This window comes from Hyperolius riggenbachi, chromosome 1 (genome assembly GCF_040937935.1).
Source record: "Hyperolius riggenbachi isolate aHypRig1 chromosome 1, aHypRig1.pri, whole genome shotgun sequence".
Taxonomy (NCBI): Eukaryota; Metazoa; Chordata; class Amphibia; order Anura; family Hyperoliidae; genus Hyperolius; species Hyperolius riggenbachi.
Genome location: NC_090646.1, coordinates 468,979,017 through 468,995,317, shown reverse-complemented (window position 1 = coordinate 468,995,317; position 16,301 = coordinate 468,979,017). Strand labels below are relative to the sequence as shown.

Here is a 16,301-nt window from a genome sequence, read left to right as displayed (position 1 = left end):
GAATCGCTCTGCAAAAGCGCTTTTCTAAGCGCAAAGCGTAGGTAAAAGCACAGACAAAACTCTCAATAAATTGCTCAGTGCTTGCGATAGCGCTGGTGATTTATAATGTGAAAATAGCCTAATAGGTAGTTTATGTATGCAAGTCAACCTATCTTGGCTTCCACTTTTTTTTAAATAAACACAGAGCTCTAACATATCTTTGTATACTATTTTTATTAATACAGTACTATACGCTGCACAAACTGAAAAGCAAGGTTTTTTTAGGGCTGAAACAGTGCATTATTACTTCTGCAGACTTGAACTGTGGCATACCTTTCATTCTGAACCATTTCACCAGAATCACAATGGGCCTGATTTACTAAGGCTCTCCAAGCCTGGACATCTTCAGCTTCTGCAAACTTGGGAGAACGTATTCAGATTTTGTCTGCCTCTAGGTGATAGAAGTTTTCTACCACTGCCTGTATTGCCGAACAGTTAGTAAAATAGCAATTGTGTGATTGCACTCACCTACATAGAGGACATCCTGTAATAAATCCAGAACAAGCTGAATTTATTACAAAACATTTCCCTGGAAGCACAAACAGGTGAGCACTTTTCCACATCTGCCACTAGCATTTTTACTAGCACATCTTACTAGCATTTTTACATCTTCACCAGCATGAGTCACAAACCTTTCAACCTCACAGCTGATTTTATTTTTTCTTAAGAAAAAACAGCCCAGGTTTGGGTCATTTATTGTCCAAGCCCTTGAGGACCTTTGTAAATCATTCTCAGTGTTCTCTATTCCTGGTACTACTTTTTATTTTCCTGCTGCATTAACCTAACTTGTATTTTTCCAGCACCCCTTACATTATTTGAATGCAGACAGAAAATGATATGGAAACCAAAAAGACTGTTGAGTTCCAGGTGAAATAAATAATCTTGGAAGTTCTGCTGCAGTGTAGTCCATAGCTAGAACAGAAAGTGCAAACGTGTTTAAGGTGACTGTCTTAAATAAATTGCTTAATATGGCTGTTTGATAACTCTCTTGTATTACCCTGATTTTATTTTTTCATTACATTCATTATTATGCTGAGAAGGCATCTACTGGAAGAGCCTTCTGTCTTGTGGGTCTGCCGGCGGCTTTGGTTGTTCAGGTTCTTTCACTATAGAATTTCACCTGTTTCTCAATCCTAGAAGACTTAGCTGAGCACCACGCATACACACATGGCTTTCCTGCTTTGAAAATGTATATAAGTTAAGGCGTCACGAAACTAAGTAGGTCTACATCAAAAAAATAATTCTTAACCCCTCATCATCAACTCTTCATGCCAATATGGCACTCATGCCAATGAACTAAATCTTAAATGAATTGTTTTTATTGTAATTATGACATTTGAACCAGTGATCATGTGGGTATGACTCTTAGTTTCCTGTTCCTATTCTGGAAGAGAAGACTCTGAGTTTCTCATTTATCTTCACACATTTGGAAGAAACTCCAACTCAAGATGTTGTTCCTATTTGGTTATATCCGATTTGTCAGAATATATCAAGATCCTTTTATCCAAAAAGTGGAGCTTAGGACTTCATAGTGTTCTTAAGTTGCACTTTACAAAAATTATGACGTGTCCATTAATTAAATTCCATCTAACATGGCAAATCTTAAATGTGTCTCAACGACCCATGTTTTCATCAAACAGGGGCCCTTGCAAATCTATATCTCATGAATTTGACTTGTGTTATCAGTGTGACAGGAAAACTACATTTATAAATAAAAAGATACCTACAGGTTCCAAGAACCTTCCCTATTGGTTTAAAGCACTATTGCTACAGATGTGCATACCATCCTCATTAGTTACTGTGTGTATTCCTTTACCAACTTTCTTTTATATTTTGCATTTACTAGTTCACCCTGTGACTGTTCATTTAACAAAAATGTATCATTCCCTGATATGATTTTCAAGTTTGTAACCTGTTCTTGAACTTGGTACCTTAAACCAGATGTCAACAATTCCTCAATATTTTTCATAGAGAGTCAGAAAGCTATTCCTACATCCCACACAATCTTGGCTATCATCACAAGTGGCACAGATAATGCAGTACGACATTGCTATTTCCCCCTTTTATAACCCTTGGTAAACATACCATAAGCATATTCTACGTGTTTGGTAGCACATAAGTGTTGCGGTTTCTTAAGAATAGGTTTGATCCACCGAGCTAGAGAAACCTGGCAAGCTTCTGTGGCTCCTGATCACTCTAGCAAGTGTCAAGCTTTATTGTCCATTCTGCTTATCAGCAATACAGTGGTGTTCACCGTGCCGAGACAGAGTCTCTGAGATTGACAGTTCCAGAGTTTCTTTCTTTGATCTCTACTGACCTCTTTGGTGGATCCAACCAGAAGTTGGTTTGGTTTATATAAGCTAGTTTATTTTTCACCTTTCTTTCCTACCTGAGCTGAATCATTCTCTACTTGATCTGTGCCAGAAGACTTTTCACTTTTTTCTATCTTACTTTTTATGCCTTGCTCTTTTTCAGATTTTTTAATGGGTTCATTTGTCTTAAGTGACTTCTCTGATTTTTGTGATGATTTATCTTCTACTTTAGATGAACCCATATCTTCTGTTTTAGGTGATGCTTTACCTTCTACTTTAACTGGCTGTTTTGCTTCCACCGCTGCAGGTTTCTTTTCTTCTTTTTTTGTATCTCCCTTACTATCTCCCTTCTCAGCTACCTTAGTTGATTTCTCCTCTTCTTCCTTAACTGTCTTTTTTTCTTCTTTTTTGGCTGGCTGATTTTCATCCTCCATTGGTGGCTTTTTTGTATCCTCTGGTTGTTTCACTTCCTTGGCTGATTTCTTTTCTTCTGCCTTAGTTGTCTTTTCTTTCTCCTTAACTGGTTGCTTTTCCTCAGCTTTGACCGGTTTCTTTTCTTCCTCTTTAGGTGCCTCATCTTTGGCAGGCTTCTTTTCCTCTACTTTAGCTGGTTTCTTTTCTTCCTTAACTTGTCCTTTTTCCTCTTCCTTTGCCATTTTTTTCTCCTCTACCTTAGCTGGTTTCTCTTCCTTCTCTTTTGTAGATTGTTTTTCCTCAGCCTTAGTTGGCTTCTTTTCATCTTCTTTTGTGGCTTGCTTTTCCTTCACTTGAGCTGGTTTCTTTTCCTGCTCTGCAGATGGCTTCTTCTCTTCCACCTTAGTAGGCGGCCTTGTCTCTTCCTTGGGTGGTTGCTTTACTTCTTCTTTAGCTGGCTTCTTTGTGTCCTGTTTTGCAGGCTGTTTCTCCTCCTCATGAGATGATTTCTTGTCCTCTGTTTTAGCTGGCTTTTTTTCTTCTTTTGCAGGTTGCTTTCCCTCTGGTTTAGATGGCTTGCTATCTTCTGCCTCAACTGTCTTTTTTTCATCCACTGTAGCTGGTTTCTTTTCTTCTGTCTTAGCTGGCTTTTTCTCTTCTACCTTAGCAGGGTGCTTGTCCTCCTCTTTGGATGTTTTTTTATCATCTGTCTTTGCTGTTTTTTTTTCTTCAGACTTTGCAGGTGACTTTTCCTCTGTCTTAGGTGGTTTCTTATCCTCTGCCTTTGGTGGCTTTTTTTCTTCTTCCTTGGCAGGTTGCTCTTCCTCCACCTTAGATGTTTTTTTATCCTCTGTCTTCGTTGACTTTTTCTCCACTTCTTTATCAGGTTGCTTTTCTTCTGTCTTAGATGGTTTCTTATCCTCTGTCTTTGCTGGTTTTTGTCCTTCTTCTTTAGCAGGTTGCTTTTCCTCTGCCTTAGATGGCTTCTTTTGTTCTTCCTTAGCAGGGTGATCTTCCTCCACTTTCGATGTTTTTTTATCCTCTGTCTTTGCTGGCATTTTTTCTTGTTCTTTAGTGGGTGTTTTTTCCTCTGCTTTAGATGGTTTCTTATCTTCTATCTTTTTTTCTTCCTCCTTTGAAGGTTGTTTCTCCCCTGCCTTCGATGGTTTTTCTGCTTCTTCCTTGGCAGGCTGCTTCTCCTCTACCTTAGATGTTTTTTTATCTTCTGTCTTTGCTAGTTTATCTTTTTCTTTTTCAGGTTTCTTTTCCTCTGCTTTTGCAGGTGTCTCCTCTGTTTTAGTTGGCTTCTTTTCTTCGTCTGCCACAGACTCTGTTGCAGCTTTTGGTGGTTTCTTGTCTTTCTCCATAGTTGGTTTCTTTTCCTCTTCCTTAGATGACTTCTTATCTTCAACCTTAGGTTTTATATCTTCTTTTACAGGTTTGCCTTCTTTGGATGGTTCAGTTTCGTTTTTTCCTTTTTCTTCTTTTTTCCCAGAATCTATTTTTCCTTCTTTGTCTGTTTTCTTTACCTCTTTTTCTGGAGAAGTCTTGCCATCCTTTCCTTCTTTGGCACCATCTGTTTTTTCCTCTTTTTTGCCAGAAATATTTTCTTCCGTTTTTGTAGGTTTATCTTTCTTTGCTGGCTCTATTTTCTCTTCTTTTTTTGAAGGTTTCTCGTCTTTTTTAGATGGTTCCTCTTTTTTTGTGTCTTTTTTGGTTGTTTCTGTCTCTTTTAGTTCAGCCCCTTTTATCTTGCTGGGTTTTTGAATTTCGGGCTCCTCTGTTTTTTCATTTTCTTCACCTTTACTTAAATCGGCATCTTCATCATCTTTTCCTTCTGTAGATTTGCTATCCTCATGTTCCTCCTCTTTTTCTTCTAGGTCTTCAGGTGTCTCCTCGCCTGTTTCAGGTTCTTTTTCAGGAGATGTAACTATGTCCTCTTCTTCTGTTACTTCTTCTGTCTGCTTCTCCACAATCACAGTTTCCTTATCTGATTTTTCTACAATCTTAATTTTTTCTTCTCTTTTCACTTTGATGTGTTTTGGCGTGCTTGGTATTTTTGGACTTCTATCCTCAAATGGAAAACGGTCAAAAGTTGTCCCAATTCGACATTCTTCTCCTTCAAGTAATTTTCTGTAGATACATAAAATTATAGCAAAATACAGTTTAGTTTATTATCATATTTTATATTCAGTACTGTCAAAATAGTTACCGTTCCATAAAATAAGCAACAGCTAAAAGTAATTGTATTGTTATATTTAATTACATTATGGACACTTCCGTATTGTAAATCACAGGCATCCTCCTCCTAGCAACTCATCACCCTTCTCCCTACCAACAACACACATAGGAGGCAGAGGTCCATGACAGGGGGCAAGGCCAACTGCAATCATAACAGCTGCCACACCTCCCTAATGGCTGAAAATCTATCCATTAGCTGTCTGTAAGTAGGGGAAGGCGGGAGTGCGGGACACATGGATTGCAGCCCTGACCATAAGACATGAGCCACAGCATCAAAGTACTGTGTGGCCTGGTCAACTGACAAGAAGGGGAAAGGCTGGTGAGAGGAGGCAGCAGGACGGTGGCTGCAGAGAAAAGGTAATTGCACCTCAGAGGGACTCACAATCTAATCCGTACCATAGTCATATGTCCATTGAAGTCTAGGGCCAATTTTAGGGGAAAGCCAATTACCAAATTTGTATGGTTTTGGGATATAGAAAAAAAAAAACTTGTCTAAAACAACAAAATGTATAGTAACAATCCAGTTACACTTCAGAACAACTAGTTCTATGTATAGTTAGTATTGTATCCATATTGCACACCAATTTGAAAGCACTAGGTGCTGAATCCAATAATCAGTAATCCAAAATTTAAAAGAGGATCCGCACACTTGATACCAGAAACACCAATTATACTACCCCCACACGCACATTCAACCTTTGTATGGTCTTCTGTTCTCATGCCTTTTTAAAGGAGACCCTGTGTGGCCCCTAAAGAAATAATTATCAGTAATTGGTCAGAGGTTGTGTCTGCATGTGGCAACAATACAATTGGTGTTCCTGGAATCTAGTGTGCAGATTCTTTTCTACAGAACCGCCTGCAAACCAATACCCTGGGTATTAATGTTATGAAATGGGGTTGGAGCTAAATTTAAATGCATCCTCAGTTTGTCTAAGCATATTTTGCCCATCACATATGGTCACTTTGAATTTATCTGTAGAAATATTGATTCTAGCTGTCAGATCTTCTAGAATTTTTAGTTTCTTGACATGACCAATCTATATCTCTATTGTGGAAAGTGTTGAAAGCCATAGATGGGTAATGGCAACTGATAAGATATATGAAGTTAGTCTGTGGGCTTTATGTGAGAGGTTAGCTATGCAGTTTCCTGGTGGTATCTGAACTTACAGTAATTCCAAAACGTTTATAGTAAAGATGGGAGAGATAGCTCCTCCTGGAAGTCCGCTAGGTTCCTGAAACTAAATCTTGACAAAACGGAATTCATGATCTTCCCACCCCGGTTATCCCTGAACCTCCCAGATGTGCATGTCACTGTTAACTACACTACCATTCGCCCTACCTCTCAAGCCCACTGTCTGGGTGTCACCCTGAACTCCGAACTCTCCTTCACTCCCCACATCCAAAACCTCACAAAGTCCTGTAACTTCCACCTTCGTAACACCTGTAAGATTCGCCCTTTCCTGACCTCTGCCACCACCAAACTCCTCATCCATGCCCTCATAATTTCCCGCCTCGACTACTGTAATGCCCTTCTGTCTAGTCTCCCTATGACCCAAATAGCCCCACTGCAGTCCATCATGAATGCGGCAGCCAGAATTATCCACTCCTCCCATCGCTCCACCAGGGCGGCTCCCCTCCGTGAATCCCTCCACTGGCTTCCTATCCGGTCCAGAATCAGATTCAAGATATTGTGTCTGACCTACAAATCTGTCCACAAAACCTGTCCAACCTACATTTCTGATCTTACTCAGAGGTACACAGCTAGCCGCTCACTCCGTTCCTCCAATGAACTTCGCCTGACCGCCCCCTGCATCACACAGTCCCATACACGCCTCCAGGACTTCTCAAGAGCTGCTCCAACACTTTGGAACTCACTACCTCCACCCATTAGGGCAGCCCCCTCCTTCAACGTCTTCAAGAAGGCCCTCAAAACTCACCTTTCCACTCTGGCCTACCACCCTTCACAATTGCTCTAAACCCACAACGGAACTCTGGTCCCTACCTTTCGTGTCTCTACCTCTCCGTCTAGATTGTAAGCCTTTGGGCAGGGTCCTCTTCCTTTTGTGTCCTACCTGATCATGCACCTCCATTACTGTGAACCCATGCTATGCACTTGAGTGAACCTAACTTGCCTAATCTCCATGTTCCATCCAGTGACTGACTAAGCATTACTTTATGCTCATACTGTGCTGTGTGATCTGGTTTTCTTGTATTCCTGTATTGTCATATTGCTGTATGTCACCCCTAAATATTGTCTTTAACCTAAATTAATGTTCAGCGCTGCGTAATATGTTGGCGCTTTATAAATACAATAAATAATAATAATAATAATAGCTGTGTTTGTGCTGTCCTGGTGTGAGTGGGAGTGAGACATTGGGGTTGATTCACCATAACAAATAACTTGCCTTATCAGAGTTAACACGCCTTATCAGAATAACATAGCGAGCGCTATGAACTTATGCTAATTGGCAATGACGAGAGCTCCACTCGTACTGCCCTGAGCCCATGTGGGTCTAATCACTTTAAAGGACATTATCCACACACTTTGATTGGCCCAATAGGCTGCCTGTCACTTGACAGGAAACTTGACAGGCAGCCTATTGGGCCATTCAAAGTGCAGGGATAATGTCCTTTAAAGTGATTGGACCTGCAGGGGCTCAGGGCAGGACAAGTGGAGCTCTCATCATTGCCAATTAGCAGGCATAGGTTCGTACCGCTTGTTATGCTACTCTGATAAGGCACGTTAACTCTGATAAGGCGTGTTAACCCTGATAAGGCACACTATTTGTTATAGTGAATCAACCACATTACTTCTAGTTTCCATCTATTTACAATATGCAGGTAAGTGTGTCTACCCTATCACGTCTTAGATATGCTTTTAGATAATATTTATTCTTATCTGGGATGTAAATATCCCCATGTTCCTGTCTGGTAAGCGTAAAGGTGCCATCTAGCTGTAATTCCACCTTAACTGTACGGGGTATTCTATTTGTTTTTGAGGACCAGATACAATTTAGAATGTCTTTGTGCAAAGAGTGGTAGAGCTCTGCAGAGATCTGTAAATCAAATAGGTAGAGCATTTTGAGAACAATTGTGATGAGTATTCTATAGATTCTTCCGTAGACGAATAGCTTCAATGAGAACCCTCATTTAAAAGGAACCTGATGCAAAAAGTATATGGAGGTTGCTATATTTATTACCTTTTGAATGTTACCTACCACATTGCCTGGATGTCCCGCTAATCTGTTTGACTGCAGTCAGAAGCACACACCTGAAACAAGCATGCAGCATATATTACTGTATTTAACCTCTGAAACAAGCATGTGCCTAATCTAGTAAGACTTCAGTCAGGAACACCTGATTGGCATGCTTGTTTAGGGTCTATGCCCTATTTATATAAAAATATTAGAGGCAGAGGATCAGCAGGACAGCCAGGCAATGTGCATTGTTTAAAAGGAAATAAATGTCTGCCTCCTTATCCCTTTCACTTCAGGTTCCCTTTAAAGCACACCTGAAGTGAGATGCATATGGAGGCTGACATATTTGTTTTCTTCTTTAAACAATGCAGACTGCCTGCCTGGGTCTATTTAGCGTTAGACCCTGAACAAGTATCAGGTGTTTCCGACTGAAGTCTGACTGGATTAGGCACATGCTTATTTCAGAGGTTAAATACAGAAATCAGAGGTTTTTGTATGCATGCTGTTTCAGGTGTGTACTTCTGACTGCAGCCAATGAGATCAGCGGGAAAACCAGGCAATGTGGCCGGTGTGAGTTTCGGAAATTACTGCAGCCAATGAGATCAGCAGGACTGCCAGGCAACTGGCATTGCTTAAAAGGAAAGCCTCCCTATCTCTCTCAGTTCAGGTTCATTTTAAGGAGCTGTCGTGTAATAAATAAAATGACCAGTCTATAATTGTAATGGTAGGTTTAAAGGACTTACGAGCCCAAATACGTTAAAAAAGAGAAGTACCTTGATCACTTTTAAATGCATGGAGGACACCATCCGCGCAGTTCCGCCGGGTTCCCGCAGTGTGATAGCCCCCCGTGCTGCTCCCGACCCCACAGACGGGGTCGGGCTCTCTTTCCTCTCCTAATATGGCCGCCGGAGCTGGCCGCGGCTGCGCAGACTGCATACACGTTAGTGCGGCTGCGCAGCTCTAGGGCCTCCCCCGACGATCCACGCTACTTGTTGTTGTGTGCACTGGACGTTTGCAGCTCTGCAAGCAACTGATATGTGGTTTACGATAAGTGGTTTATGCTACAGCAACCTTAGTTGCTTGCAAAGCTGTACATAACACATGTAATACTGAACTGGTCAACCACTCTTTTTGCAATCGATACAACTTATTACAACCTGTGTTACATCATCATCATTATTACCCAGGTGTCTGTGATTGCGATCCCTGTAAAATATATTGATATTACATATCTACATAACTTTCATAGTGTGCTACAGCAAATGCTTTATAAACAGGACACTTATTGCAAGTAGCATCCTATGGCGCAAGTTGCATTTGCATTTATAGAGTAGTGTGACCATTTCTGGAATACTTTGGTTGCCAGTATTATATCCGATGCCATATCATCAAGTGCTATAAATTGCATTCATTTGGTATTGTGTTCATTTCTAAATTATTATGTTAATATTTGAAGATATATCATCAATGTGGTTGTACAGGGGTCTACAACTGGGTCACCTGTAGTTAATATAGCCCAGCAGATCAACTCACCCCCGTGATGGCCAATCGCATTATTTGCACTGCTTCCCTGCCCACCGCGTGATGTCACACACGCGCCATTCTGTAGTCCCTAGCCCCCCCCTCCCCCCCCCCATAGCAACAGAACTCATCGTCAAGCGTTCGTGTAAACCGGCCCTAAGGGTGGGCAGGTTAGTTAGGTTTAGCGTGTGCATGTTGGTTATTTGCTGTCACCCAAGGAACAGACACTTTTAAGGATCTCTTGGAATTATATTTTTTTACAGTGACTGTATCATCATATGATCATTGGTTGTGTTTTTTCATATATTGAGTTTACCAAGAAGTAAGATCCTGTGAAAGGTTAGTTAGTATTATTCATGCTGTACAGTAATCAATATTTGACCATAGAGCGCAAATGCTATCAACCTGTCCATTAGCTGGGAGTTATTTTTATACTACTCACATGATACAGTATCAAAGGTCACTTACTCTTTTTTCGCTTGCCTACAATTTACTTCATTCTCAAAGTCACTCATTACTAATTGTACTTTGATGTTCATTTGCATACCTATATGGGGTATCTTTCAATGCCCAAAATGTGCAGACAAGATTGCTCCAATTTTAAAACTCAACTGATTTCAATCTCGATGTACATTGATCTCATTACATTAATTGTAATGCCTATTTAATTTTATATTCTTAATCTTCCATAAAAATATTGAATTGAAAAAAAAAAAAAACCTTGTGTGTTGATCATTCTGGTGTCTGGTACTTCAACCATGTTTATATTTCTACATTACAATAAATCCAGGATCTGCCCCGTCTAAAGCAACATGTTTATTTTCAACTTCTTTGGAAATTGTAGCAATAAGAGTCTGCATAGTGATCGGGCCGGATTTAACATAAGGCACTGTAGGCACGCGCCTACAGCTGCCTTTCTCGATCCTCCCCTATGCAGAGTCCTGATGAGAGTGTAAATGAGAGGTTGCTCAGCCCAGTTTTGGCATTCCATTTACAAGATCTCCCTTCATTCAGGGGCACCTCTAGCTACCTAATACTTGGGGGCCCCTCTAGCTGCTTAATACTGAGGATAGCTATGGCTACCTAATACTAGGAGGCAGTTGTAGCTACCTATGGGAAATAAGGGAGAAGTGACAGCTGGGACAGCCAGCACACTTGCGGTGCGGTTCAACGGGTGTTTGTAGGAGATCTGTGCCTATAGGCTCCACCAATGTGAATCCAGGCCTGATAGTGATGCAAAGTGTTAGGTGCAGTGTGTTTGTGGCAGTTTGACAAAGAACTGGAAGTTCAAAACTGCCGCCGACTGGTGCACAGGAGCAGCTGACAGGCAGTGAATTTGGCTTCAGGCTCTCGGGAAAAGGGCCCAAAAATGTAATGTTTTCTAGCTTCCTGCATTATACCACCAGTAAAAGAATAATGGTACTTCTTTCAAACTATATTTAATGAACAGTCATAGGAAAAAATAAATACACTACATAAAAAAGGTTTGACCTTTTCAACATATTTCAGCATACAAATACTTAAAGAAAACCTGAACTGAAAATTAAAGTCAAAATAAGCATACACAAGTCATACTTACCTTCCATGTAGTCTACTCCTCAGTGTCTTTCTCCTCTACTGCATCCTGTTTGTCCACTGTGATCAAGGGAATTCTCCGTCCTCCATTTTGAAAATGGCCATTACCCCATAACAGCTTCCTGGCCAGCACACTGTTAAACTGTAACATCGCCCACTTGAGCCATAGGGAAACATGGACACATCAGTTCTCCACTCAGCTGTAACTGACAGCAACTGATATATAACTGTCAGCAACTGATATATTTCAGTTCTGACAAAATGTTGTCAGAACTGGAAGGGATTATTGTCAGAAGAAAATGGTGAGCTTCTGAGAGGAACTGATGACAAGATAACTATGCAATGTTCATTTGAAGTTACCTCGTGTGTTTATTTTAAATATTTTTACTCAGTACAGGTTCTCTTTAACCTTCATTTCAACAACATTGATCTATAAAGGTGATATACTCTGTACGCACTCAAGTATAAAGCGAACACCTTCAAAGATGGATGGTTTGACTATAGGAGATCTTTTGTACCCTGCTTACTGCTAATTGTGTTTTTTGGGGGGATATTTTCCCACCACCAGCATTAACCAGCCTCCATCTTGCTTCCACGGGTTAATGGAAGTGGCCTGTGGTGACAATCTGAATGAGGCTGGACAACTGTGACTATGGAGCACCTTGAGAAGGACACTGTGGGCAGTGAGTGGAGGACACAGGCAGCAGGTTGAAGTCAGGAGATCCAACTGCTGGAATGTGGAACAGTAGCTATGCAAATCCCTTTCTACCACACTCCGATTCATTCTCCAAATGTGCTGGGGAGGGATACCAGTAGTGGTGGGGAATTGTGGGTGGGTATGTCAAAGGAGGTTCAGCACGACCCGCTGTGGAATATGCATCCACCATTGTCCCTCATAGAATCAAAATGAGAGGAAGGACCTGTTCACACCAAATGTGCTGCCGAGCGATGTTCGCTGCTCACACTGCCCCTATCCTGCTGCTGCCTGAGCTCTCCCATCCACAGGCATGGCGCTGTTTACATCACCTGCAGTAAGGTGTGGCAGCAAAATGCGTCTGCACACAATCTGTAGTGATGTAGACAAATGACCACATTCACTTGTACTGAATGGTCAAGCTTCATCACAGGTGCACCCCTGCATTAACCGAGGGAGAGGAGATTTATTTTATATTAGGGTTGGTCATCAAAATTGGGTGAAGATAATACTTTATTATAGTAATATTCCCTATGCCATCTTTCTCCTTGAGGGCTGGTTCACACTGCAAGAACATTTTTAGCGCTAGTGATTTGAAAAGCTTTTGCTAATGCAATGTTATGGGGGATTTTTATAAAAGCACATCACTCAGGTGAGAACACACACATAGCATTACATGAGCAAGAGCTTTTAAAATTACAAGTGCTTTGGAATAGCTTTAAGGCCTTGAGAAATAAAGTTATAGATGTTTGTGAGTCTGTGAAGGGATTTCAAGCCTTCTCCAAACAGCAATAATTCTACTGTCTGGAAGATTATCTACAAGCAGGGCTGGTACAACGGAGAGATTCCAAAGGGCCCACCCCCCAAACCCGGCCAAAATTGTGGCTGTCCAAGTATAGGTAACAAATGTGCCCGCAGTATTAGGAAGAGCCCCTGTCCAGAATAGTCATATGTGCCCCCAGTACTAGGTAGCACTTCCTCCCCTAGTATAGCCTAAGGTTCCTCTAGTACAAGGCGAGTTCCCCTACCCCAGTATAGCTAGGTGTTCCCCCAGAATTAGGGGAGCCCCCCTACCCAAGTATAGGTAACAAGTGTGCCTGCAGTATTAGGAAGAGCCCCTGTCCAGTATAGTCATATGTGCCCCCAGTACTAGGTAGCTCTTCCTCCCCTAGTATAGATAAAGGTTCCTCCAGTACAAGGTGAGTTCCCCTACCAAAGTATAGCTATGTGTTCTCCCAGAATTAGGGGAGCCCCCTACCCAAGTATAGCTAGGTGTTCCCCCAGAATTAGGGGAGCCCCCCTACCCAAGTATAGCTAGGTGTTCCCCCAGAATTAGGGGAGCCCCCCTACCCTAGTATAGCTAGTTGCTCCCCCAGAATTAGCGGAGCCCCCCTACCCAAGGATAGCTAGGTGTTCCCCCAGAATAAGGGGAGCCCCCTACCCAAGTATAGCTAGTCTTTCCCCCAGAATTAGTGGAGCCTCCCTACCCAAGGATAGCTAGGTGTTCCCCCAGAATAAGGGGAGCCCCCTACCCAAGTATAGCTAGGTGTTCCCCCAGAATTAGGGGAGCCCCCCTACCCAAGTATAGCTAGGCGTTCACCCCGTATTAGGCAGCCCCTCCCCAAGTATAGTCATTTACGTAACTATTATTATTCCCCTCTGCTCTGCATATGGTTGGGTGAAGTGGGAGCTCTCGGAGCTCACCTTATCATGAGCGGGCAGCCGCTTGTCCAATTAGATTCCCCCGTAGTAGCCACTCTCCTCTGTGGCATCTCCTATTACAGCAGCGCGCTCGCCCGCTGCTGTGATGACCAGGAAGCGGTACCGCGGTTCCCATGGTAACGGCGATGCATATCGCCGCTACAGGAAGCCGCTGTAATACTTCCTGCTCATCACAGCAGCCGCCAAGCGCGCGCTGCTGTAATAGGAGATACCACAGAGGAGAATGGCTACTACGGGGGAATCTAATCGGACAAGCTCATGATAAGGTAACAGGAGCAGTGGCTGCGGAGGGGGGAGGGGCACACCTACCCATACTAAGTAAGCTATATTGGGCACTATACTAGCTATACTGGGCACTATACTGGGGCACTACCTACCTATACTGGGCACTATACTAGCTATACTGGGCACTATGCTAGCTATACTGGGCACTATACTAGCTATACTGGGCACTATGCTAGCTATACTGGGCACTATACTGGGAACTATACTAGCTATCTGGGCACTATACTAGCTATACTGGGCACTACCTACCTATACTGGGCACTATACTAGCTATACTGGGCACTTTACTGGCTATATTGGGGCACTACCTACCCATACTGGGCACTATACTGGGGCAGTACCTATCCATACTGGGACTATACTAGCTATACTGGGGCACTATACTAGCTATAATGGTGCACTATACTGGGGTAACTATACTAGCCATACTGGGGTAACTAAACTCCCTATACTGGGGCAACTATTCTAGCTATGCAGCCGCACCTCAGCCCCCCCCCCCCCCCATAGCCTGCTGCACACGGCACTGTCCACTACTAGGTCGCGCAAACACCCGCTCCCCTACCCCCGCCCCCCCGCCGTTCCCCGGAAAAAAATTTGGTCAGAAAGTGTTCCCCGGGCCGGAAAAGGTTGGGAACCACTGCTCTATACTGACACTGGACCTCATTACACACACTTAATACTGACAACGCACCCCATCGCATACATCCAGCCCCACACTGCATCTTTTACCTTGTCCCCGAACCTCTCCATGTAGCCAGCAGAGTGCTAGTGAATTTCTATTTTTCTTTTGAATCTGTATTTGCTCCTCTGTATGCCCCACCCCCTTTTAATCTACACTGATGCCTCAAACAGATCCCTCTAGTGAATGAGATGTAGATAATAGCATCCAGAAAATCCTTTGCCTAGCCTTTCCTATGCGACAACCAACAGGCCATCATGGGGTATAAAGCAAGGCATTAGAGCCCTCCTGAAGCAGGGTCTCAGCTACAAATGCTGCCAACCCCATTCCCAAGTGACTGATCAGGGTTGGGACAGTCCCCATCATAAATCTCACTAAGGATTCTTCTTTGGACCACAAGGTACCTGAAGAGGCTGAAGTTTGGACAATGGTGGACCTTGCAATGACAATCACATTCAAGCTAGAAGTAGCAGTACCTTCAAGTAAATCCACTAAGGAATGGCTGAAGAACATGAAAGGCAAAGTGAAATCCCATGTATAAATCCCAATGAGATACTGTGTGGTTATTTGAAATGGACTGTGCACTGGAGAAATTCTCTAAACATCACACAGCTGGATACAGTCAAAGCTCCAAAATATCAGCATTTATACGTTTGGAAACATTTCTCCTACTCAACGTCAGAGACTGATAAACAGAAGAAACTTTACTTGAGGTTATTTCAGACAAAGGGTGCAATGCCAAGAATTAGAAACAAAGCATATCTGTTATTTTTTTTGGGTTGATTAAATAACTTAGTATATCACCTTTATCTCTATATACTTTTTGAAGGGAATAAAATATTGATAGATCTATATATGATGATAAACAGGGAAAAGCTTTCCATGGAAAGTTCTTTATTTTTCAAGACAAATAAACAAGACAAATAACATTTATATTGCCCTTTTCTCCCGGTGGACTGAAAGCACTTGAGCTGCAGCCACTAGGGCGTGCTCTATAGGCAGTAGTAGGGTTAAGGAGTCTAGCCCAAGTACTCCTACTGAATAGATACTGGCTTACTGAACCGGAAGAGCTGAGATTTGAACCCAGATCTCCTGTGTTAGAGGCAGAACCCTCTGACATATCTGTACCCATGTATTCAGCTATCTGGAAAGCATACCCCTTAATGGTGATTGGAAATAGTTTTAGTTAACGCTACAATAGGACTTTTTTGAGACTTATTTAATTTGTATTTAGAATCACTTTTTTGTATACCTGTATGCCGCAATCTCAATATCCAAGGCCATCTTAACATTCAGCAAATCTTGATATTCGCGGATCTGAGCAGCCATTTCCCATTTGGTATTCCTTAGCTCATTTTCTAGCTGATGCAGGGTATCCTGGAACAAATAATAAAGGTTAAACAATCGATCAGTTATTGAGGAGATTTTAGATTAGTTTTGTTAGACATAAACGCATCGGAACGCATGGCCTTTCCCACTGCATGCATTCCTATCCTTTTTTCGTAACATGTGCAGTTTGTCAAGTACAAATCCACCGTCAGAATAAATGAAATCACAGTGTGCCGTTTCCATTGTATTTCTGGTAATTTGTCATTTGATTTTCCCCAAAAACAAACGCTATT

The 16,301-nt window shown here is 42.2% G+C and overlaps 1 protein-coding gene across 1 annotated transcript in view; it reads right to left on the bottom strand.

Moving 5' to 3' along the window:
• Positions 1 to 241: 241 nt before the first annotated feature.
• The window catches only part of NEFH (neurofilament heavy chain), a 57,068-nt gene continuing 41,008 nt past the window's right edge, over positions 242 to 16,301 (bottom strand). Inside the window, exons 4-5 of the mRNA XM_068240250.1 lie at positions 15,932 to 16,056; positions 242 to 4,898 (exon numbers count right to left, since the gene is read on the bottom strand). Of these exons, the coding sequence (XP_068096351.1) occupies positions 2,405 to 4,898; positions 15,932 to 16,056 (2,619 nt within the window). The 3' untranslated portion in view covers positions 242 to 2,404. The remainder of the gene's footprint in view (positions 4,899 to 15,931; positions 16,057 to 16,301) is intronic.